This window comes from Urocampus carinirostris, chromosome 10 (assembly GCF_059441175.1).
Source record: "Urocampus carinirostris isolate Australia breed hairy pipefish chromosome 10, RoL_Ucar_1.0, whole genome shotgun sequence".
NCBI classification, from domain to species: domain Eukaryota; kingdom Metazoa; phylum Chordata; class Actinopteri; order Syngnathiformes; family Syngnathidae; genus Urocampus; species Urocampus carinirostris.
This window is the reverse complement of record NC_142358.1, coordinates 40,739,067-40,764,454: the sequence shown is the minus strand read 5'-3', so window position 1 is coordinate 40,764,454 and position 25,388 is coordinate 40,739,067. Positions and strand designations below refer to the sequence as shown.

General features: G+C 42.0%; 1 protein-coding gene and 1 pseudogene across 1 annotated transcript in view; both read left to right on the top strand.

Annotated features, from left to right (window-relative positions):
* rsrc1 (arginine/serine-rich coiled-coil 1) overlaps nt 1–25,388 on the top strand; it is a 284,392-nt gene that overhangs the window by 36,603 nt on the left and 222,401 nt on the right. The window contains exon 4 of the mRNA XM_088346059.1: nt 18,065–18,253. Coding sequence (XP_088202185.1) covers nt 18,065–18,253 — 189 coding nt within the window. The remainder of the gene's footprint in view (nt 1–18,064; nt 18,254–25,388) is intronic.
* LOC148358948 (U2 spliceosomal RNA) lies at nt 3,085–3,204 on the top strand (annotated as a pseudogene).

Here is a 25,388-nt window from a genome sequence, read left to right as displayed (position 1 = left end):
TACAGGGGTGAATAAAGTATCTTAGCTAGCTATCTCTCTTTCTCTGTCTGTCTGTCTGTTTGTCCCAATCTATCTCTATCCATCTCTATCTATCTATCTAGACATCTATCTATCTATCTATCTATCTTATCCTTTCTATCTATCTCTATCTATCTAGACATCTATCCATCTATCTAGATTCCTGACAATTTTACCATTTTTGTTGCGCTCTCTTTGTGTCTACTTTGAAAAATGATATGCAAATGCGCAACCTACCTACCTACTTTGACATACAACTTATTTTTATAGTAACGGAACTGGTTTCTGTCCCTGTTAACGAGAGTAGTTCAGTTACTAACTTCTGGGAAGAAGTAACTACAAGGAATCCTTTTTTTAAGGTGCCAGACACTGGTCATAACAAATTGTTGAAGCGGCCTGATGCATAGCAGAAGCAAGGTGGCAAAGGAGCGGTCGGAAAAAGCCCGGGTCTGCCTGAGTGACTGCCAGCCAGTTTGCGAGTTAGCACCTAGTCTCAGCGCGACCTTGACTCGACCTGGCGGCGGAGGTCTCCATTTGCGCAGCTGCTAACGGGTGTCACGTCAAAGTCCGGCCACGAGCGGGTCAAAGGTGGCGGGCGCTCACCAGAGGGCCACGTTTAGGACCCCTCTGGGACCCTCGAGTCGAGCTGACGGAGACGCCAATCGAGACGCACGCACTCAAAACGTCTTTCGGCAAAACCTCGTCCGCCCACCCGCCGGAGGTTCGTGGAGATCTGAGGGCTCTTGAACTCTGCTAATGACTTGACTTTGTGGCCTGTGCATGTAAAAGGACAGCAACTAGAGGTAAGATTAGGGAGGAAAAAACCCAACCTGACCCGGGCCCAGCCAGAACCCGACCAAATTGTCAATCGATTGTCACAATATGTTCTGCCCATTTTGTAACAATGATAACAAAGGTATAGTCTATTCTATTTATTGTTTTCTTTTATTTTCTATTCTATTATATTCTCTTATCTTTTTCTTTTCTATTCTGTTCTATTCTATTAGTTTTTCTATTCTATTCTTTTCTATTCTATTCTATTCTATTAGTTTTTCTTTTCTGTTCTATTCTATTCTCTTATTTTCTCTTTTCCATTAGTCTCTTATTTTTTGTTTTATGTTCCGTTCTGTTCTATTCTTATTCTATTCTATTCTCTTATTTTCTATTCTATTCTTTTCTATTCTTAATTTTTCTATTCTATCCTATTATTTTCTCTTATTTTCTCTTCTATTCTTTTCAATTCTATTCTATTTTCTTATTTCTTTATTTTCCATTCTATTCTTTTCTTTTCTTAATTTTTCTATTCTATTCTCTTCTATTCTTTTCTATTCTATTCTATTTTCTTATTTCTTTCTTTTCTATTCTATTATATCCTATTCTATTAGTTTTTCTATTCTATTCTATTCTCTTATTTTCTTTTCTATTCTTTTCTATTCTATTCTCTTATTTTTTATATTCTATTCTATTCTGATTTGATTTGAAGTACCAAACACGAATTCATCCTAATTAATCCACAATGGGATTTATTGTTGACTATTTGGGGGCGGCAGTAGCTCAGGAGGTAGAGCGATCGTTTTAGGATTAAGGGATCCCAGTTCGAATCCTGGCTTGTCCGTGTTACATGTCGAAGTGTCCTTGGGTAGGACACTGAACCCCAATACCCCCAATAAGCAGTTTAGCGCCTTACATGGCTGCAAGGCCGCTATTGGGAAATGTGAAGCACAATGTAAAGCGCTTTGGGAAGTCATTGACTTGAAAAGCGCTATATAAATGCAGGTCATTTCATTTCACTATTTCTATTTTGTCGAGTAATCGTTGCAGCCCTACTTACTGTCATGCACTTTCCCGACAAATTTCAACATGTTACCTAGTGTTCTTCTTTTTATTATGTTTGTGTACTGTAACTCAATGCTAAATCTATTCCACCCTAGTCATCCTGGAAGGGGGATTACCACTTGTGAGGCCCCTTCTCAAGGTTTCTGTTTTCCTCACGCTGAGGTTTTGAGTTTTTCCTTGCCCGCCTGTTGGTTTAAGATCAGGCAATGGTGTACCGTATTTTCCGCACTATAGGGCGCACCGGGTTATAGGGCGCACCCCCAAAAAATAGTTTTTGGTCCTATATCTTCCATAGATAATGCGCACCGGATTATAAGGCGCTACAATGGAAACATGGACAAAACAGTCAGATGATTCAGTCCAACTGATTACCCCCTTAACATTCCCAAAGCTTGCAAAGAAGCAAATACGTGTCGTAGACACGTGCGGATGCGGTGTCCGTACGATGTCACTCTAATGCATCGTTTCAAATATCATTCGGAAGGTTAAAGTCTTGGGATTCAAGAAATGCCAACCATTCCTTAGTTTCTATTTTCTTTTTCGCACGCAACTTTACTGTGCGTATGACAATAAACACTTGGAATTGAGTTGAATTCACTCAACTCATCACAGCAACATCAAGATCGTTCTAAAACAAGATACCGGGAAAATATAAAGCAGCATAACTCACCTAAGTTCTCACGTTCAATAATGATACGCAATCATAGTCTTCTTACAACCGTGAGTGAAGTAAATCCAGGAGAGTAGAATATTTACAAATACAGACTAATGAAACATAATTCTTTATGGCGTACTTTAGCAAGCTTGCTACGCCATTGCTAAACTCGGCCGATTGCAGGGTTTGTTTTGGCCATCTAGCCAATCCGAGGCTCCGAATAACTTCAGCCAATAGCGATCGATTTAACGGATGATTGACACATTGGTTAGCCAATGAAACGCCGGTATATAAATCCCAGCATACACCGCGGACTTGCTACGCCATTGCTAAACTCGGACGATTGCAGGGTTTGTTTTGGCCCTCTAGCCAATCCGAGGCTCCGAATAACTTCAGCCAATATTGATCGATTCAAATGATGATTGACACATTGGTTAGCCAATGAAACGCCGGTATATAAATCCCAGCATACACCGCGGACTACTCCACGTTCGGGGTAAAATCAAGTCGGCGGCTGTTGAGTAAGTTGCGAGACCGTGCGAATTTAATATTGAGCCATATATAAGGCGAAAGAAATAGCTTGGCCTTTGCCATGATCTTTGATTTTTGCATTCCGGAGATGGAATAAGAGCTTGCTCTGTCCACTCCACGCATCGGCCCGGTATTGCAGTACCTCCGGGAACGGTGCATTCGCAATGATCGCAGCAAGGCTTTAGGGCTAGGACCTTAGCTTGGCCTTTTGGCTGAGAGTAAGTGTCCCGGCTCTTAGGCTTTGTAGCGTATTATGAACTGACCGATAACGGATAATGGATAATGAATAACGAAGATAGATCAATAACCCTTATAAACTCCCGCACTGTGTTATAAGGCGCATGGTCAGCTTTTGAAAAAAATTAAGACTTTTAGGTGCGCCTTATAGTGCGGAAAATACGGTAATTGTAATCCTGTGCAGTCCCTTAAAACATGTTTGTGATTAAGGGCTATATAAATAAATGTGACTTGACTACTTTCGGCGCAACCTCGTCCGCCTGCCCGCCCGCCCGCCTGCCGGGCACAGGTTCATATAGATCTGAGGGCTCTTTGAACTCTGCTAAATGACTTGACCTTGTGGCTTTCGCCCGTAACTGCGTACGTACGCCTGTTTGCGCGTATTTGTGCGTGGGTGGTCCACATGCACACCACCGCCCGCCGTCTGCTTTCCAGCCCAGCGAGGTTTTACAGACGTTTGCCCGCTTAAATTGAAAGCAAACAGCCGACGATGACAAATCTAAACATTTGCTTTTATGACGCAGAGGGAGGATCCAGGGAGGGGGAAAAAGGGAGGCGGGCATCTCTGTGGATCTTTCCCGCTCCGGCTTTGCTGTCTTAATTGTCTCCACAATCGCCTACTTTGCAGCGATTCCTCGTGCGCCCCCCCCAAACCGCCGGAACAGATAACGCGAGTGTTTGGAAAGAGGAAGCGGCTTGGGAAATGATTTCAACAGCTCTCGTAATTAGAGGAATATCATAAATTAAACCGGTGTCCGCCGCGGCGTTTGAAGAGCACTCAAAAGTAATCAATTCCGGACGCTTAACATATTTGCATTCCGTTCAGCTGGCGGCGGCAGGCGGGAACAGCTGTTTTCCGCGTCTTTTGGCAGCGGCAGATACGCGCCGCTCACTCAAGGTGCTTTTTAGAGACGGGGAAATGCCAGAAAAAGAAGAGGAAAGTGACTTTTAAGTCACCAAAACGAAGCTGCCGCCGTTCGCGCCTTCGGTGGAAATAGCTCGACGGGGAACGGCGCGTTAACGAAGTTCTTCAAATGGGTCCCGTTTGTTTTTGAGTTTGTCTGCCGCTCGGTAATGCTGTTGCCAAGCAAGCGGTTTTGTATATACGTCCTTATTTGCGCGGGGGCGGTTTGTTGACATAAAACCAAAAGGATTGCGTTTGATCGGGGAGCATCGGTTAAGGACGTAGAGGAAACACACCGGAGCTGAAGATAACCATGCAGGAGTTTTAATTGCTTGTTTGATGTGACCAACAACTAATCAAATCATGGACAACCAACCGGTTATATAAATAACCGTAAACAACTGTAATTCATCCATCCATTATCTGCACCGCTTATCCTCAGTAGGGTCGCGGGGGTGCTGGAGCCCATCCCATCTTTGGGCAGTGGGCAGGGGACACCCTCAACTGCTTTCCAGCCAGTCGCAGGGCACACGGGGACAGACGACTCGCTCTAGGGACAATTTGAACTGGCAAATTAACCTGACATGCATGTTATGGGCGGCAGTAGCTCAGGAGGTAGAGCGCTCGTCTTGGGATCAAGGGATCCCAGTTCGAATCCCGGCTCGTCCGTGTTACATGTCGAAGTGTCCTTGGGTAAGACACTGAATCCCTAATACCCCCAATAAGCAGGTTAGCGCCTTACGTGGCTGCAAGGCCGCTATTGGGAAATGTGGAGCACATTTTAAAGCGCTTTGGGAAGTCATTGACTTGAAAAGCGCTATATAAATGCAGATCATTTCATTTCATTTCATTTTTGGAATGTGGGAGGAAACCGGAGTGCCCGGAGGAAACCCACGCAAGCGCGGGGAGAACATGCAAACTCCACACAGGAGGTTCGAACTCATGACCTCAGAACTGTGCCGCACACGCGCTAACCACTGTTCCCGTAAAATAAAAGGCTTGTGTGAGAACGTCACGCTTTTGGGTCCTGATCCTGTTCCGGTTTCTTGACAGTTAAGAGGAAATGATGTTCTAATTTACGATGCAGGGATGCAAATATATATACTTTTTACTTTACTGTCAGATGAATCGATCCATCAGTAAAATGATCAACCAATCACTCAAATGCTAACTGATTACTGGTCAACTTGGTAACGATTACAGTGTATAATAATCAATAATCAATTTGTTTGCCCTAGATATAAGAATTAACAATCAGTTAAAGCAGGGGTGTCAAACTTGTTTTAGCTGGGGGCCACAAATGCTATTAAAAAAAATCTCACGGGGGCCGGACTAGTAAGTTTCAGAGAAAGAGAGAGGGAGGAAAAAAACAGAAAGAGAGGGAGGGAAAGAGAGAGTGATAAACAGATAGGGAGACAGAGTAACAGTGCGGGGAAAAAGAGAGAGCAGAATAGAGATATGAATGGAGAAGAAGGGGGAAATGAATATAGAGAGAAAAAGAAACTGAAAAAAGAAAAAAAAATTAAATAAGAGAAGTGAAAGAAGAAGAAAGAAAACGAGTCAGCAGGAGAAAAAGACAAATTGAGGGAGAGAGGGAGAAAGAGAGAGAGGTCAAAAAAGAAAGGAAAAGGGTGAGAAAGAAAAAGAAAAATAGAAAAAAAGAGGATTAAAGTGTAAATTAGAGAGGAAAAATAGAAAGAGCAAGACCGAGAAAAAGAGAGAGTGAGAGAGAAATAGAGAAAAGAGAAAAAGAAAGTGAAAAAGGAGAAAGATAAAAAAAGAGAAATGAAACAACTAAAAGAAAACGAGTCAGCAGGAGAAAAAGAGACGAGAGAGAGAGAGAGAGACATAGAGAGAGAGAGAGGTCAAAAAGGGAAAGGAAGAGGGTGAGAAAGAAAGAGAAAAATAGAAAGAGAATTAAAGTGCAAATTAGAGAGAAAAAATAGAAAGAGCATGACAGAGAAAAAGAAAGTGAGAGTGAGAGAAAAACAGAAAAAGACAGAGAAAGAGAGTGAACAGGAAAAAGAAAAAGAGGGAGAAATAAATCAAAAAGTGAGTCAGAAAGAAATGGAGAAATACTACCACAATTGTTTTGCAAGTGTTAACTGGCTTTGGTGTCATCCGGTGGAAATATTTCAAACTACAGCTCATTTTCCTCTTGCGCTTCTCTCACTGTTGTCTTGCAGGCTGGATTTAAACCATTGGCGGGCCTGATCTGGCCCGCGGGCCGCCTGTTTGACACGTGTGGGTTAAAGACATAAATACCGTAAATAGGAAACGTAAAAATCCTGGTCACTCACAGCTCACTATCACTGATTGGCCAATCCGGCCTCACAGACAGGGACTCTTTTAGCGAGTCGGCTCTAAGAACTTCACTGGATTTCTTCTCCCTCCAATTATGTCAGCATATCTGGACAAACAATGTCGGACTTTCTTCTGCGTTTCTAGCATTTTCGCGGCGGACGGACAAAACGGCGTAGCGGTTTATTCCGTCCGAATCGGTTGAAGATAAAGGGATTCATCTTCGCCTCTCCCCTACACGCCGCCGTATAAATAATGACTGGAAGCGGGGTCAGATGCCACCTGTATCTGAGGCGGCCGCCATTAATGTCTATTTTTCAATAAAATACAGAAATAGAATCCCGACTGATAAGGGTAACACACCATCCAGCTTCACACCCGGCCATATAATTACCCCAATGGGTTGCGGCGAGGGATCATATCCAGCCGCCCACCGGGGGGTCAGCGCCGATAAGCGGTAGCCCGGTTCCCAACATGCCGCATAATTACCCTATTGATAATTCGCCGGGAAAACGGCACCGGCCGATTGCGATGCCGGGATTTAATGGACTAGATGGCGAGGGAAGAATGGCGAAACGGGGCCGGGGACGGGGGGGGACGGCGCGTGTGTCGGGGGCAAGGGCCTTTTATTAGAAATGAAAATATGTTGGGGCCACGGGGACAGCTATTTTTCCTGGAGATAATAAGTCCAATGACATGTAAAGCGAAGGGAAGACTCGGCACGGGGTCCGAACCGGGACCGTTTATCGGTGTGTGTCCGGCATTAGCCCATTTATCCTCGAATTAGCTCATCGTTCTCCAAGGGGAAGGACTTGGTCGGGAAATTGACATTTAGCAGCACGGGCTCACTCTATTAACCACAGTAAATTTCATTTGCAGCACAGCCCAGAAGTGCGAAGAGAAAAGAGGGAGACGGAAACACAAGACGGAGATTGCGTTTCATGCATGCAGTGTTTATTTGGGGATGGGTGCTCAAAAATCTATGGGTCCCAACCAATGTTCCCTGTAATTTTCCTTACGGGTCTGAGCGTTCACACAAAGTCGGTGAGCAACGCTTGAAACAACAGTGAGCAACCATAATCCCAAGTGTGGCAAGATAATTCGTGATCAAACATGTCCAAAACTTGACATTTTTGCAGAGTTTCCGGCAATGCAAAATGATTTTTCTCTTTTGAACGAATTGACTCATGTACGGTTGCTAAGGTTGCAGGCTGACAAAGTCATTTGTTCTTACAATTCTTTCACAAGATATCCATTTTTTCTTTTCCTAAAGTATTTTGTCGCATAATATTAACATTTTTGGGGGCTTATTGAGTCGGTTTCTTTCTTTTCTTTTTTTCTGGCTTTTTCTAAATTTTTCCTTCTTTTTTTCTCTTCCTTTTGTTTCTTTTTTCCCAGCTTTTCACTACTTTTTCATTTTGGTATTTTTTTCTTTTTTGTTCTATTCCTCCATTCCTTTAAGTCATTTTGTGCATCATTTTACATAATATTTGGTCATGTTGGGATTAAAGAAGCCAAAACAACCCGAAGAGCCGTTTAGGACCCGAAAGAGCCGGTTCCTTTTAGTGAGCCGAGCCGAAGAAGCCGGTTCCTGACAAACTCTACTAACTTTACTTTTCAACTTCGTTCGACATTGACTTCGAAATACCACATTTGGGAAACAACGTCAGGGGAACCCGTGTATTTTTACCTTTTTGCATTGTAACTTTGACTTAAGTCGCTTCTTAATTAGTAATTTGGAGCCCTCATTTTTGTGCGCCGGCTAGATTTTCTTGTGCGCTAAGAATGTGCGAGCAGTGCGCAATTTCGCACGCGCGCAGCTTAGAGGGAACACTGGTCCCAACAGAGATCTATGGGTCCCCAAAATTTAGTGTGCTCCATGCCCTTACAAACTGTCGTATTTCCCCTTACAAAATACCCCAAAAATCTTCTTTTTTTCAAACATGTTTATTTATGTAGTTTAACATGTTATATTGTACATGTGTTTCCTTATATCATATATATTGTTAATGCACATTTTGTTGTGAGAAACTGAGTTGCTCGACGTGAATGAGGTTTATTATAAAAAAAATTCAAAAAAATGAAGTCGCTTGGACGTTCACTGTAGAAGGAAAAAATACATGCAAATAGAATTAAGTAAAATAATACATTTTCTTATTCAAATTATGAATTCATTTTCTGCATTCAATTATTGTTGGTAATATACTGATTAAAAGACAATCCTGTCTTTTTTCATTTTCTCCTTTTATACTTCCTTTTTTTCTTAACTTCTTTATACAACATCATCATTCGTAATATAATGCCTCAAAGCAAGTGGGCTCTCTTGAATGAGTTGAGGCGGAAAAGAAACGGACTTTCACTACACAACTCGAACTGGAGATCGGCGTGCAGACGAAAACTCGAACCGCGAGACCAAAACAACAATGGCGGATCTGCCTGACGAAAAGTTTGGAGTGCGGTAAATCTTTGTTAAAAAATGATAATGACAATTTCGTCTCAAAAAACTTGCGTTGATTTGAGACGATGCGTCCCCCAGCAAAAATGATGCGTCTAGGACGCAGGGACGCGGGCAAACCAGAACACTGTGCATCTGCATCTTCTGGCCGCAGCTCACTTGGCGGCGAATGCAAGAATGGGGCTTGGAACGCCGCAATCCCGGCCTATTTTTCCCTCATGTAGTGTTGATTACAAACATGCGCAGGCATTGTGAACACACAGAGTCACTCGTACCAAAGTCAGTGTGCGCCATTGATGAATGATCTCGCCTGGAGACATGAAGAGCCCGAGATGCCAATGTTTTTCTTCCTGGTTTTTCCCATCAGTGAGAATTCTCTCTGCAGCTTGATGGCTGTTTTCACAATGCCAAACACACTCAAACTTACAGATAACAGTATCTGCGTTTTTATTTATTCGACGGGCCAATTATTTAGGCTCAGATGCAGCAGAGCCTCTCTCAGTGTTCATTTTACCTCTGAAAAGTGATGGGTCCCGGGGACTCGCCTGCTCAAAAATCTATGGGTCCTAACAGAGATCCATGGCTCCCCAAAATTTAGTGCTATCGGTGTTGAAATTGTAAATCGGCGACAAATATATAATATAAATCCATATATTCATTCCGTTTTAATCATCACAGTTTATTGGTAATACAAATCAGTTATCGCTTCAAGATTTTTCAGTTCACAACCATATTGTACATTATACAAAATAATATTGCTGAAATTCATATTCATATAGTTTTAATTATCACAGTTAATTGGTAATACAAAGCAAGTTATCACTTCTGATTTTGCCGTTCATATATTCTTCGTGGTTTGCTGTCCCGCCACAGTTGTAATGCCTTCTCAAGGTCCAATCCATTATCATCCTCCTCATAGCGTCACCAGGAATATAATTGTGTCCATTTTGGCAGAAAGGTCATTTTCTTGCTGGGAGTATTCTTTTGTTTATTTTCTTTCGTCGAATCGTTCGCTTCAACACACGTGTTTTCCTTGCCTCCGCGATGTTCCAAAGAATTTCTCCGCCGTTTTTTCGTGCCGGAATTATTGCCGTTGTCATCACTTTCTGCGTTATGTTTCGACTTATTACTGAGACTAAAGAAATTACCAATTTTGTGTTGATTTTCACCTTCCCTCGACGACAAGCACCACAACAATGACGTCATCTCGAAGCAACGAGATTTCCTTTGCCGAGATCAGCGTGCAGACGAAAACTCGAACCGACCAAAACAACAATGGCGGATCCGCCTGACGAAAAGTTTGGAGTGCGGTAAATCTTTGTAAAAAAAAAAAAAGTAATCGGGTAATAATGGCAATTTTGTGCCAAAAACATTTTAAAATTAGGTTTATTATAGATCTACTTATAACATTTATTGCATGTATATGACCTCGCTGTATTTACTCATCTTCATGCAATGTTTGCGTTGCGTCGTCTGCTGCAAGCCTCCTCCTTCCACGATGCTTTTAGTGTACGGTTACGTTTTGTAGCGTCATCAATTTTGTTAGCTTCTTTTGAATCTTTCTTCTGGAGCTGAGGTTTTGGCTTGATTCCTAGACACTTGTCCATTTTTCTTGTGTTCTCTAAGAGTCTACTTTGGAAAATGACATGCAAATGCACGACCTTATATCGCTCGGGAAAGTCCGGAAGCACGAAGTTATTTGATGCAGGCTTTTGATTGGATGCCGAGTATGCAAATTGCCAAACGAACCGAAATTTACAAATCCAACAAAGATTTCGAAATCGTAATAAAGCAAATGTTTGACTTGGAAAAAAAAAAACACGTAAACTCCTCTTTCCACGATGCTTTTAATGTACGTTTACGTTTTGTAGCGTCATCAATTTATCCAGCTTCTTTTGAATCTTTCTTCTGGGGCTGAGGTTTTGGCTTGATTCCTAACCAATTATTCATTTTTCTTGTGTTCTCTGTGCGTCTACTTTGGAAAATGATATGCAAATGCACGACCTTATCACGCTCGGGACACTGAATACGGCCATGAAAAAGGTGCAGAAACCCCGCAAAATGTAGTCAAGCGCATCTAAAATTGTGTTTTTTTGTCGACTTTTGTTTCTCTATCGGACATTTGTTCCCGCTTAGACAGTAACCAGTCGTGCTCAGGTTGCAACATTTCATCAGAAAGCCCGACAGCGACTTCCTTCTCCGGCAGTCGACTGGAAATAGCGCAGCTCGTCTTCGGCGACGGCCGCGGTCTCCCCTCGGCTCCTAATTGATGGCAACAGTTGTCAGACCGTTGTCTGTTTGTATGGTGACAGACGTCTGAAGAAAATGATTAGTTTTCTGGTGGCGGAGAGACAGCTCTGGATGTCCCAAACTGCAAACTAATAAAGGAGGGGGGAAAGCAATAAAGCTAGCGGACAGCAGGTTTGACTGTTGTTATAGACAAATCAATAAAATGATAGATGACGGAAAATAACGGAATCACGGCTGTTGATTTCTACTGGGGCTTTCCAATCGCTGCGCTCGATGCGCCGTAATCCCAATTCCGTGTACGCGCCGACTAAACCACACCTCCTACACGCATGTCTGCTTGGATTGAAACACACTAAAGCAGAGGTGTCCAATCTTTTCAGGAAGCGGGACAGATTTGATAAGCTGAAAATGTCCGAGGGCCGACTATTTAGCCTGGAATTCTTTGAACCGTCTTTAATGGATTCACCATTTGTGAACGGTTTGCAGTGCTTGGCCTTTAGCGTCGCGACCTCGTAGCTCGCCTTGGTAGCAGTTTCATTTGACTGGCAGGGTCTTGTGAAAAAGTGCTGTTGAACCACTAAAACAGCTTCCAGTTGCTTCACCTTTTCAACCCAGTTAGTTTACAGTTGGATTTTTGTAGTCGGGATGTTTTATTGAGCACTGCCAGATATTATATTCTTTGAAACAGACACAGTCTGTTGGCAAATTAGGCAGACGCAATTGTTTCGGATTTCGGTAAAAATATTTTCCAAGCTGTGGCCCTCACAGTCAACTTTCCTTTTTTTATTTACAGTCATGTCAGAATTAGGGTGGGCTAAAACTCTCACAGAAAGCTAATGAAGAGCAAGTTGGCCAAAGGGCTACTGCCATCATCTGGTGAAACAGATACAGATGTCAACATTACCGGCAGGCCACATATTATTAACTTTATGACCAGGGTTGAGTAGTGTTACTTTAACTTGATTACTTTCAATGACTTTTGGATTACTCCAATACCAAATATGCTAATAAAAGACAAAAGAAACTAAATATGAATAAAATCACTCCATTTTGTGCAGGCTTGGAGAGTAACGGAATACATGGAACGGCAAAACTGTTTGGATCGATTTTCATTTTGTTTCTGTGGCATTTGTTGTTCGTTTTGCCGGAGATCAAAGAGATCAAAGCCAGGAGAGAAAGCTTACCACGTGTTGTGAGTCATCATTGTATTCATATTTAGTTTATTTTGTCTTTTATTAGCATATTTGGTATTGGAGTCATCCAAAAGTCATTGAAAATAATCCAGTTAAAGTAACCCTACCCAACCCTGGTCGCGACCTCGTAGCTTGCCTTGGTAGCAGTTTCATTTGACTGGCAGGGTCTTGTGAAAAAGTGCTGTTGAACCACTAAAACAGCTTCCAGTTGCTTCACCTTTTCAACCCAGTTAGTTTACAGTTGGATTTTTGTAGTCGGCATGTTTTATCAAGCCCTCCCAGATATTATATTCTTTGAAAACAGACACAGTCTGTTGGCAAATTAGGCAGACGCAATTGTTTCGGATTTCGGTAAAAATATTTTCCAAGCTGTGGCCCTCACAGTCAACTTTCCTTTTTTTATTTACAGTCATGTCAGAATTAGGGTGGGCTAAAACTCTCACAGAAAGCTAATGAAGAGCAAGTTGACCAAAGGGCTACTGCCATCATCTGGTGAAACAGATACAGATGTCAACATTACCGGCAGGCCACATCTTATTAACTTTATGACAGAGGCCGCGGGCAATGTTCCCTGTAATTTTCCAGTGGTCTGAGCGTTCACACAAAGTCGGTGAGCAACGCTTGAAACAACAGTGAGCAACAGCAATTCCAAGTGTGGCAACTAAATCATTATCAAACATGTCCAAAACTTGACATCAAGTTACATTTTGCTGAGTTTTCGGCAATGCAAAATTATTTTGCACTTTTGAATTAATTGACTTATGTACGATTGCAAAGGTTATACGGCCTACAAACGTCTTTCACAAGATATCCATTTCTTTTTTTTCCTGACATATTTTGTCGCATAATATTAACATTTTTGGGGGCTTATTGAGTCGGTTGCACGGTACACAACTGTATTTAATCACATTTTTGAGTGGAAGTACAATGTTGGCAACAAGATTCACTTGATATCATTGGAAATTATTTGAATGCAACACAAACTTTTTCTTCTTTTTCCCTGTTTTTTTTAACTTTTTTTTTTTAATTCCTTTAAAAAAATCTCATTGTGTTTATTTTTTTCTTAGCTGTTACTTTTTTCTTTTTTCTCTTCCTTTTGTTTCTTTTTTTTAAACAGCTTTTCACTACTTTTTCATTTTGGTATTGTTTTCTTTTTTGTTCTATTCCTCCCTTCTTTTAAGTCATTTTGTGCATAATTTTAGATATTTGGTCATGTTGGGATTAAAGAAGCTAAAACAACCTGAAGAGCCTGTTGGGACCCGAAAGAGCTTTTTAGTGAGCCGAGCCGAAGAAGCCGGTTCTCGAAAAACTGACTTTACTCAACTACTCGGACCTTGACTTCAAAATACCGCATTTAGAACACAGTGTCAGGGGAACCCGTGTATTTTTACCTTCATGCACTGTAACTTTGACTTAATTCGCTTCTTAATTGAAACATTGGCCGCGGGCCAGTAAAAATTTCATCATGGCCCGTAGCTGGCCCCCGGGCCTGCACTAAAGGTTCTTTTTCATTTTTCCGATTAATCTTTCGGTATGACTCGAGTGCTTTTGCAAAGTCTATGAGGTATGTGTGGGTGTACCTACGGAGTCACCCTTGTGTGTCTTAACTAACAGAGTAAATCTCCCACTGTAAATCTTTCGGAGAGCAGAGGGTCAGCAACGGGATCGATATTGACGATTGGTCTTCCTCCGAGCCCAACTCTAATTGGCTATATCCTCGTGGTATGGGAGTGTGTGCGTTTGATTTTATGTAACCGTGCCATTACACCCGCACAGTGAAGAATGAAAGGGAATGGCTTTAAAGCAGGGGTGTCAAAGTCATTTTAACTCGGGGGCCACACGGTAGAACAAACATTCTGTCGGGGGCCGGACTAGTAAATTAAAGAGAAAGAAAAAGAGAGAGAGGGAGAGAGCGTGAGAAACAAAAATTAAAAAGTCGTGAGAGAGGGGGAAAAGAAAGGGAGAGGAAGAAAGAATTCCAAAGAGAAAAAGAAAGTCAGAAGGAGAGAAAAGAGAAAAGAAGGCGTGAAGAGTATGAAGAAAGAAAGTCAGAAGGAGAGAAAAGAAAGCGCGAATAGTATGAAGAAAGAAAGTCAGAAAGACAGAAAGAAAGACAGAAAGAAAGAAAGACAGAAAAAAGTCAGAAAAAAAGAAAGAAAGAAAGAAAGTCAGAAAGACAGAAAGAAAGACAGAAAGAAAGACAGAAAGAAAGACAGAAAGAAAGACAGAAAGAAAGAAAGACAGAAAAAAGACAGAAAAAAAGACAGAAAGAAAGTCAGAAAGAAAGAAAGACAGAAAGTCAGAAAGAAAGAAAGTCAGAAAGAAAGAAAGTCAGAAAGAAAGAACGAAAGAAAGAACGAAAGAAAGAACGAAAGAAAGAAAGTCAGAAAGAAAGTCAAAAAGAAAGAAAGTCAGAAAGAAAGAAAGTCAGAAAGAAAGAAAGTCAGAAAGACGGAAAGACAGAAAGAAAGTCAGAAGGAGAGAAAAGAGAAAAGAAAGCGCGAAGGGTATGAAGAGAGAAAGAAAGAAAGGCAGAAAGAAAGGCAGTAAGAAAGAAAGGCAGAAAGAAAGACAGACAGAAAGGAAGGCAGAAAGAAAGAGAGAGAGAGAGAGAGAGAGAGAGAGAGAGAGAGAGAGAACTAAATACAAGTACAGTGTCTTTGTTCGAGGCACCTGGCTTTGGCAACATCAAGTTGCCATATTTCAACCAGCAGCTTGTTTTTCTCTTGCGCTTCTCTGAGTGTGGTCTTGCGGGCCGGATTCAATCCCTTGGCGGGCCTGATCTGGCCCGCGGGCCGCCTGTTTGACACCTGTGCTTTAAAGGAAGCCTTTTGGTGACAGTCACAAGAATGACATTGGCTCTATCTGCTCCCAACGACTCCACGAAGACAGGTGGGCTGTCATCGGCAGTCGATATAATCTACTTTTGCAGCATTTTCAAAGTCGCGTTGTCTACTTTTTTTATGATATCGTCTATATGTTCTTGTCAAAAGTATTGACGGAAAGCGCCGAGACGCTAAAAGAGAAGTCGAAGTACTCTGTATGGATTTAGGAGCGATGTGCGGTGAACATCTGCAGTGTCTGGAGCTCAATTTTATAAATTCAACCACAGTCCCACCGGTGTTTTTTTCGATTGAGTGTTTTCTCCAAATCAAGCGGTTTCATTTTAAATCCATCCCGCAGCACAGCAGATATTTGGCTGACATTTTTACCTCAGAGGTCACCGATTGGAACTGTAGGTGTGCGTCTGTGTATCGATCCTGTTTTTAGTTTAGTTTTTTGATGCTTCAATTTGAATTCTGGCTTATATAACCTCACCCCGATGTATTTTAACGGACTCTTCATAGCAAATCAATGGTCACGCAGACGAGTAAGCAAATGGAGTAGTCAAGTCAAGTCATCTTTATTTGTGACGCCCTAAATCACGAAGAGTCTCAAAGGGCTTCACAGATTATTACACTATATTACACAGACTATTTTTCAGCCGACGAGAAGAGTAGGTTATTCATATGCAATAGAGTAGAAGTGAGTTTTAAGTTTAGATTTAAACATTTCCACTGAGGTTGCAGATCGGATCTCAGGGGGAAGAGCATTCCACAGCACCGGTGCCCGGATGGAGAACGCTCTCGAACCAGCAGAACACTTCTTTGCTCTTGGGATCACCAAAAGACCGGCACTCTCGAATCGTAGGCTTCGGACCGGGACATAGGGGCAAATCAGATCTGAAAGATAAGAGGGAGCAAGTCCATGTATGATTTTGTACAATACTAAGAGAAGGCGTGCATCTTTTAGGACGTGATTTTAGCTTTATGGGCGCTATTCAATCCAGGACACTAGTCATGGTGGTATGGAACTCATTCATGAGTGAGTCAATCAAGCCATTGTATGAAGGAAAGGACGGAACTGCTCCAGGAAGGAGTTCAAAGAGCTCAGAAACTGTGCCAGTGCTTATATTGCGTCCGCTAAATCCTTCAGCTTTTTTAACACTACATTTAGCTAGCACCTCAAATCTAACTAAATAATGTTCCGAGATAACGGTAGTACACGGTAACTCCTCGAGTCAGAATCAAGTCTAGCGTGTTCCCATCTTTATGCGCGCGTTCTCGTTTCCCGGTGTTGTGCCCAAATCCGACTCCCGTACAGAATCCTCCCCCCCTCGCGTGAACGCGCATTCTGCTGCGCTTCCGACAAAAGCGATCGTATTCTCTATAATACGCTTATTGAAACCATAAAGCGAGCTAATTCAAATAATTGGGCGATCGTAGTCTATATAATGCGTTTATTTAAACAATAAAGCGTGATCGTATTCTACAAAATGCGTTTGTTAGGGCGAATGAAAAAGTCACCAACGTCACGTCTCCCGCTCGGGCCGCGATGGCTCTACATGGCGCTACACGGCCCTCGTTGGGGGGGAAAGGGGTAGGGGGGACCTGTGGGGGTTAGGGGGCGGTGTTGTGCCCAAATCCGACTCCTGTACAAAATCCTCCCCCCCTCGTGTGAACGCGCATTCTGCTGCGCTTCCGACAGGCCGTCGCGGTGTCGTGCGTATCGCGCCCGAAAGTACCCGCGCCGCGGGTTAGGGGCTCGCTCGCGAATAATAAGGATAAGCGGTACAGATAATGAGATGAGATGAGATTTTTTTTTTTCTTTTTGAAAGGGCGTCGCTACTTCGCAGATTTTCACTTTTTGCGGGTGGTTTTGGTCCCCATTAACCGGGTCTAAAAAATAATAATTAAAAAAAAATAAAAAATAAAAAAAAAAAAATATATATATATATATATATATATATATAATTTTCTCTTTGAAGGTGCGCCGCTTCTTCGCGGATTTTCACTTATCGCGGGTGGTTTTGGTCCCCATTAACCGCAATAACCGAGGTCTTACTGTATACAAAATAATTGTTAGAGAAACCAACAGAGCTCATTTTAACGCTAAATTTGACTTTGAATAACACGCAAATATTGTCAAATTTATTGCTGCATTCAGGATGACACCAAGGTTAAAGAACAGGGACCTCTACCTTTCCTGGTCCACGTACCGGTTTATTGCTGACAATATGTTCACGGCCCGGCCCAAAAGCTTCATTAAAGGGACACTGTGTTATTTCTGTGCGTCCTCGTGGTACAAAAAAACTTTCATCCAGTAAAAGGAAAAGCATAATTTGAATTCTAGGCAAAAATACATGAATTTTCATACCAATGTTAATATTTATAAAAATAATCATCTATCTATCTACCCTGGTCATATGCCTCGAGAGGGGTGACCGACAGCAAGACAAACGCATACAAAAACAAAATAAAAAAAGGGAAAAAGTAGAAAAAACACATACAAAAATATTTGGACCATGGCCAACCCAAATGCCTAAACGCTCAAACAAGTTAAGCACCTCAGCACCCAAGTCGGTCATGCTTTCGTCCCTCCAGATGAAATGGGACACCAGAAGGCGGCCATGTCACTCGGGTCAGGGTGACGCGACACACTCTTTTGTTCAACAGCAGGGCCCGACAGCTTTCGCTGGTTTACCCCTGCTGCATCTATGGAACACTCTTTACTTTCAACGTATGATTTCATTGATTTATTAAATTTTCTCAATGTTGTGTAGCTGTAGCTTTAGTCAATTTATTTAAGCATTCCAAAGACAAGACGATCCAACGTCATTCAATAATTTCCTTCAAATCTCTTAGGTCTCGTTCTCGGCACCGGCGGTCCCGTAGCAAGAGCGGCAGCCGCGGTCGGCGAAGTAGCCATGGCCGGCGAAGGAGCCGCAGCAAAGACCGGACCCGGAGCCGACATAAGGGCCGCGACCGAGATAGAGACAAGGAAAAAGACAAGGGACGGGATCGGGACAAGGAAAAGAACAAGGAGAAAAAGGGGTAAGTGATGAATAAACCCTGACTTGCACTAGTAGATTTGCTTTAGGGGCTGATTCCAGATCAGTCCTAAGGTGTACTCCACAAAGGACAGGCAGGGTATAACATGGGTCCCATATTACCCTTGATCTCCCTTCCATCCATTACTCAAACCCCATCATTCTTTTCTCCTTAACATTCCTTCCGCAATCAAATATCATCCCTGCACACTTTTGATAATCCGATCCAGTTCCCTCTTGTTAAAAAGGATGACACGGGGGTTCGAGGAGCAACTTGTTTCAAGTTTTATACTTTGAAATCAGGTTTTGGCACTCATGGTACACTTGCAATAAGTCTGGTTGCTCAACAAGATTGTATGCATCTCAGGGTTTCTGCGGTGCTGGTGTCATGGGACAAAAGCCAGTAAATTGCAAGATCTCAGTGTGGTCTGGAAAGGTGGCAAATTGCATTTGTGACCTAGGTTGACTATCAAAGTAGGAGGATTTTTTTTTCTGTTTCTGGGGAACTTACCTGCAGGTTTTTTCCTGGAGGGGGATGGGCACTGTCGGAGTTTATAAAGATATAAACTCATTTCTGACAAAAATATTCAAGTAGAGGCATTTAATTATGGTTAAAACTACTGCGCAAATGTGAGCCCGACCCGGCAGCCATCTTGCTTGGCCGCCCAGACCGTTCTGACTACATCCGGGTCAGCAGACGTATTTATTAGAATAGAATAGAATAGAATAGAATATATATTATTGTCATTGTTACAAAATGGGTTAACATATTGTTGCAACAAAATTGGGCATGACACTCCAGCTTCACACATTCACAGTGAGGTAAAAAACAAGAAGATAAAGGAACAGAGAAGATAAGGTTATAAACAAGGGGGATAAGGTTATAGTTATAATTTACACAATATTTAATCAAGAAATGTCTGCATGTAGGATGTCACATACAGTTTGGGATAAGTTCCTGGCACTTAATGTGATTGTTGCCGAGCAAGTATTTATCAAAGAAAAGATGAGAGATAAAAGAACACGAAAAGTAAAAAGATTTACTGGAGAGACACGTGAAGCCGCTGCACTCGCGCGCGCCGCCATCTTGTAATTCATCTCGTAATGTAATGAAAGGTCACGCATGCGCACTGACTACAATGGAGTCGCGCATACGTATTACATTACATAAAATAGAAAAATATTGAAAACGTATTACAAAAAATGGAATTAGACTGAAAACATGGACCTTTGAAACGTGACTGTGTGTGTGTGTGTGTGTGCGTGTAGCTTACTTTACAGCACACTACAGGATATGGTGCCCCTACCACCCTGGTGGTCTAAGGATCAACCAACCAACCATATATGTGTATAGATAGATACTTTATTCATCCCGATAGGGAAATTCACACTTCCAGCAGTATCCTTCTGTTGAAAAATAAATTAATAAAATAAAAGATATAGAATACAAAAATACCCAATAGAACGTTTTGCTATAGAGTATTTAAATAGTGTTACGAAAATAAAGACTAATAAAATAGGGTAATATGCAAATGTGGAGGTGGGGTTTAATGTGGTCTTTTACTCCCCCGGATGGAGTTAAAGAGCCTCATGGCATGAGGAAGAAATCATCTCCTCAGTGTGTCTGTGGATCAAGACTGTGACAGCAGTCTTTCGCTGAAGCTGCTCTTCTGTCTGGAGATGATGTATAATGTTTGTGTGACATTGACGATGAGCTATCGCAGAGGTCCGCAACCTATGGCTCTTCTCGTGAGTTTGTATGGCTCGGTGACAAAATTGACTCCATGAAAACGGTCTCCATGTCGTTCAAAATATGAATGATTGAAGCATATTGGAATGCACTCGTAGCCCAAGCAATGATAAAGTAGATATGGGAACTGTCCAGTATATATAGAGCACATTTTTCACTACAGTTTGGATAAATAGATAGATAGATACTGTATTCATCCCCATAGGGAAATTCACAATTCCAGCAGTCTCCTTTGTTGTTTACTAACAGATGAACAGGATGGCCTCGGGGTGCTGTGTTGTAGTTTAGCCACAGCGGAGTGGATGACGTCACACGCTAGTCCAAAAGTTCGACGTCCCTGCGGCAGATGGAAATCTTTGTGCCCAGGGTTACACCACCTCGTGTTCACGTAGATAACGAGTCCACCTCCTCTCCGCTTCCTGCAGGCTTTTGTGTCTCTGTCCCTAACTGCGCTGTAGCTCCGGATAGCTCTGGGTAGCTCCACGTTAGCGTCCGGGATGCTAGATGTGTGCCACGTTTCTGTAAAAAGCAGCAAACTGCACTCCCATTAGATAGATGGATAGATAGATAGATACTTTATTCATCCCCACAGGGAAATTTATATTGTATATTTGTCGCCGATTTACGATTTCAACCTCAATAACACTAAATTTTGGGGACCCATAGATCTCTGTTGGGACCAATGTTCCCTCTAATTTTCCATGGGTCTGAGCGTCACACAAAGTCGGTGAGCAGCGCTTGAAACAACAGTGAGCAACAGCAATCCCAAGTGTGGCAACTGAGTCATTATCAAACATGTTCAAAACTTGACATCAAGTTACATTTTGCAGAGTTTCCAGCAATGCAAAATTATTTTTCTCTTTTGAATGAATATACTCATGTACTATTGCAAAGGTTGTATGGCCTACAAACGTAGTTTGTTCTTACAATTCTTTCACAAGATATCCATTTCTTTTTATTTCCTGATATATTTTGTCGCATAATATTAACATTTTTTGGGGCTTATTTAGTCGGTTGCACGATACACAACTGTACTTAATCACATTTTTTAGTGGAAGTACAATGTTGGCAACAAGATTCACTTGATATCATTGGAAATTATTTGAATGCAACACAAACTTTTTCGTGTTTTTTTTTCTACTTTTTTTTAAATTCCTTAAAAAAAATCTCATTGTGTTTATTTTTTTCCGAGCTGTTACTTTTTTCTTTTTGTTTTCTATTTACTTTTTTCCTACATTTCTTTCTTTTCTTTATTTCTGGCTTTTTTCTAAATGTTTCCTTCTTTTTTTCTCTTCCTTTTGTTTCTTTTTTTCTCAGCTTCTCACTACTTTTTCATTTTGGTATCTTTTCTTTTTTTGTTCTATTCCTCCATTCCTTTAAGTCATTTTGTGCATCATTTTACATAATATTTTGTCATGTTGGGATTAAAGAAGCAAAAACAACCTGAAGAGCCGTTTAGGACCCGAAAGAGCCGGTTCCTTTTAGTGAGCCGAGCCGAAGAGGCCGGCTCTCGACAAACTCTACTGACTTATACTTTTCAACTTCGTTCGACATTGACTTCGAAATACCGCATTTAGGACACAACGTCAGGGGAACCCGTGTATTTTCACCTTCATGCACTGTAAGTTTGACTTAAGTCGCTTCTTAATTAGCAATTTTGAGCCCTCATTTTTGTGCGCTGGCTTGATTTTCTTGTGCGCTGAGAATGTGCGAGCAGTGCGCGATTGCCCACGTGCGCAGCTGGGTAGCCACCAATTGGCCTTCCGCAATTCTTGTTGGTTACAGTGCATTTCATAGTATTTGGCACTCTAGGCTAGGATGACTTTCGAATTCTTGAATATTTTCTCGTTCACTTTGAATCTCCTCGGGTTTGCACAGCAATGAACGTAAAGCTGTAAGATTCCAATTTCATTTTCAAAACAGTTTGTTTTAAAAGACGAGCAGTCCCATGTATATGCCTCCATCATATTGCTTTTTTTAGATGGCTATCAGGAAAACAAATAAAGCTATCAAAGAAAATGTTAAGGCAGACTACTATATCCATTTTCTTATTAAGGCTTCAATATCCTTCAGCGTTGATAATCATCTCCCGCTTTATCGCTGACCCCGCTTTAGCCTGTGTTCATTTGAGCGCACATATGAACTTCTGCTTCTTGCGTGTGCAGGTGATAGTCGGTGTGTGTGTGTGCAAACTACCACCTGTGACAGTTCAACCTGCCTTTCATGCCATCTGATTACATCCCAGTGCATTTTACTGGTGAGCCAGGGACTGGTATACTTACATTCAGGGTTCGTAAACCAGTTGAATATGCTTGAATTTTAATGGTGTGTTTTCAAGGTCAGAAAAATGCTTGAATTTTGGATGAAATGCTTGAAGTTGTTGCCGTTGCCAGGTTTTTTTGGCCGTCCTATTCTATAGACCACCAACAAAGAGCAGCTTCAGCGACAGACTGCTATCACAGTCTTTTTCCATGGACAGACTGAAGAGATCATTCCTTCCTCATGCCATGAGGCTCTTTAACTCCACCCGGGGGAGTAAAAGCCCACATTAAACCCCACCTCCACATTTGCATATTACCCAATTTTTATGACAGTGTGTATTTTCCGTGGCACTATTTAAATACTCTATATCAACACGTTATATTGGGTATTTTTGTATATGTTTTATTTTATTATCTTAGTCTTCAAAACAAGGATAAAGCTGGAAGTGTGAATGTATTTACGGGGATGAATAAAGTATCTATCTGTCCATCTATCAAAGGAAGAACATTTTGCCCACTGCCCAAAGATAGCTGGGATGGGCTCCAGCACCCCCGCGACCCTACTGAGGATAAGCGGTGAAGATGATGGATGGATGGATAGATTAATACAGTAGATCAATAAATCACTCAGGCCTAATTAGAGGTAAGATCTTAGCCTTGACCCCAAACCCGGCCTGAAATTGGGGGCGGGCCTAAAATGTCAATCAATACGTTCAGGTTCAGGCCAGACCATTCCTCTCTCTCTAGCTGACTTTTCACATAAATCATCCACCTGTCATCTGTTTTATATTTTTTTTTGTGGAGGATCCGCACAGCATCCACGCTCCGTCATCTTTACTGCACTTTTAGATACAGAGAAGTAGGTAATGGTGGGCGTTATCTGCCAAAATCACCATTCCTTCCTCCTCCCGAGTCCTCACAAATAAAATATGAAAATTTGGGTTTGCGTAGGGATCAGTCCTTCAGGCTTATGTACTTGCGGGTTGGGTCAGGTTGGAATTTTTTTGGCCTGATCTTTCCTCAAAGCCTAAAATACACAAAATCAAGTGCCCAGTGTTCATTTTACCTCTGAAAAGTGATGGGTCCCGGGGACTCGCATGCTCAAAAATCTATGGGTCCCAACAGAGATCTATGGCTCCCCAAAATTTAGTGTTACCGAGGTTGAAATTGTAAATCGGCGACAAATATATAAATAAATCTATAAATATATATATTCATTCAGTTTTAATCGTCGCACTCAATAGGTAATACAAAGCAGTTATCACTTCAGATTTTTCAGTTCACAAAAATATAGTACATGATACAAAATAAAATATTCATGCAGTTTTAATCACTTCAGAATTTTTAGTTCATATATTCTTCGTGGTTTGCTGTCCCGCCACAGTTGTAATGCCTTCTCAAGGTCCAATTGCAGCAACGGAATTTACATAGCTCATTTGTGGTTTTCATTGTCGCTGTGCCGATCCAATGTGCTTTTCTGAAAGTTCGTATTGCGAAATGATTTATGCAATCCAGTTTTTTTGTCACGCTGGGTACACGCATCACAGAACATGTAGCCTCCATTATCATCCTCCTCATAGCGTAACCAGGAATATAATTAAGTCCATTTTGGCAGAAAAGTCCTTTTCTTGCTAGGAGTATCCTTTTGTTTATCTTTCGTCGAATCGTTCGCTTCGAAACACGTGTTTTCCTTGCCTTCACGGTCTTCTGAAGAATTTCTCCGCCGTTTTTTTGTGCCGGAATTATTGCGTTGTTACCACTTTCTGTTTCGACTTATTACCGACACTGAAGAAATGACCAATTTTTTGTTGATTTGCACTTAATACCAACTGTTTTTACGGAGGCATATTTCTCTTTCACTCGACAACCACCAAAACAATGACGTCATCTCGTTTGCCGAGATCGGCGCGAGACCAAAACAACAATGGCGTATTTGCCTGACGAAAGGTCTGGAGTGCGGTAAATCTTTGTTAAAAAAAAAGTAATCGGGTAATAATGACAATTTGGTCTCCAAAAAAGTTGCGTCCCGGGGACGCACGTTGATTGGACACTATGCGTCCCCAGCAAAAATGATGCGTCTAGGACGCAGGGACGCGGGCAAACCAGAACACTGAGTGCCTACGAAATAACAGATTCCAAACTGCAAACTGTAGTAAAAAATTGGAACTTTTTGCGACTCCCCTCCAAGTGTTTCCATGTTATCTGTCGGCCAGGTTGTTATCGGCACCCTAAACCGGGATGACATGGATGCTTCTCGCATGTTTCCATGGCAGATGAGGAGGCTGACAAATGCTCCTTTAGCCGAAGAAAGACAGCCGCCAGATGCGAGATGTTTGAGGAATATTTTAAGACAAGGATTTCAACCGAGCATCCTGTCTGCACCCTGCCACCTTCTCCCTCATTTCCTCTCGTCTGCCTCTAATGGTGATGTCGGGGAGGGGCTCGGGTGTTATTTTAAACCCTAGCGATCTTCATCACCGACTGGCAACTGTGTTCCTGGCTCATTTACATCCAGCTTCTCTTAGCGGGTGGGAGGAAGGAGCAAGGCGGTGGCACGCCGATGGCGGGGTGATCAGGAGCTTTTTTCGAGAGTCTGGCAGGATGAAAGGGGGACAGGGGGCCTCGGAGCGGCACCCTGACAGCCTACGCTGTTGTGCAGGCGCTGTTGTCGTCATTAAACATTTAGCGTTCCCCCGGTGTGACAGCAGACTAGTTGGTGCTCTGGCGGCGTGTTTTCATGCAAAATTCATTGAAAACCATGAGCTCTTGTTAAGAGATCTTGTTGCTTTTCAGCGGTGGCGAAGGGTTAAGTGGGTGATTGGAGGTGAACTTTTATATAGGATTGAGGTTTTGTGTATTTAGCAGCTTGGCCAGTATGCACCTGATTATAAGCCGCACGCCCCACATTTTGCGGACATTATTGGTTTTGTCCTTACATAAGCCGCACCTGTATATAAGCCGCATGCGCCAACATTTAAACATATAACACAGTCACACGTTTATCCCAAACCTGACTTTAGGTTCCGCGATTGTAACTGCAAATATAGTACACGATCCATCCTCCACAATCGGCAACATGAACGGAAAATGATACCGGTAGTTAGAATTTAATGCAAACCTTTAAAGTC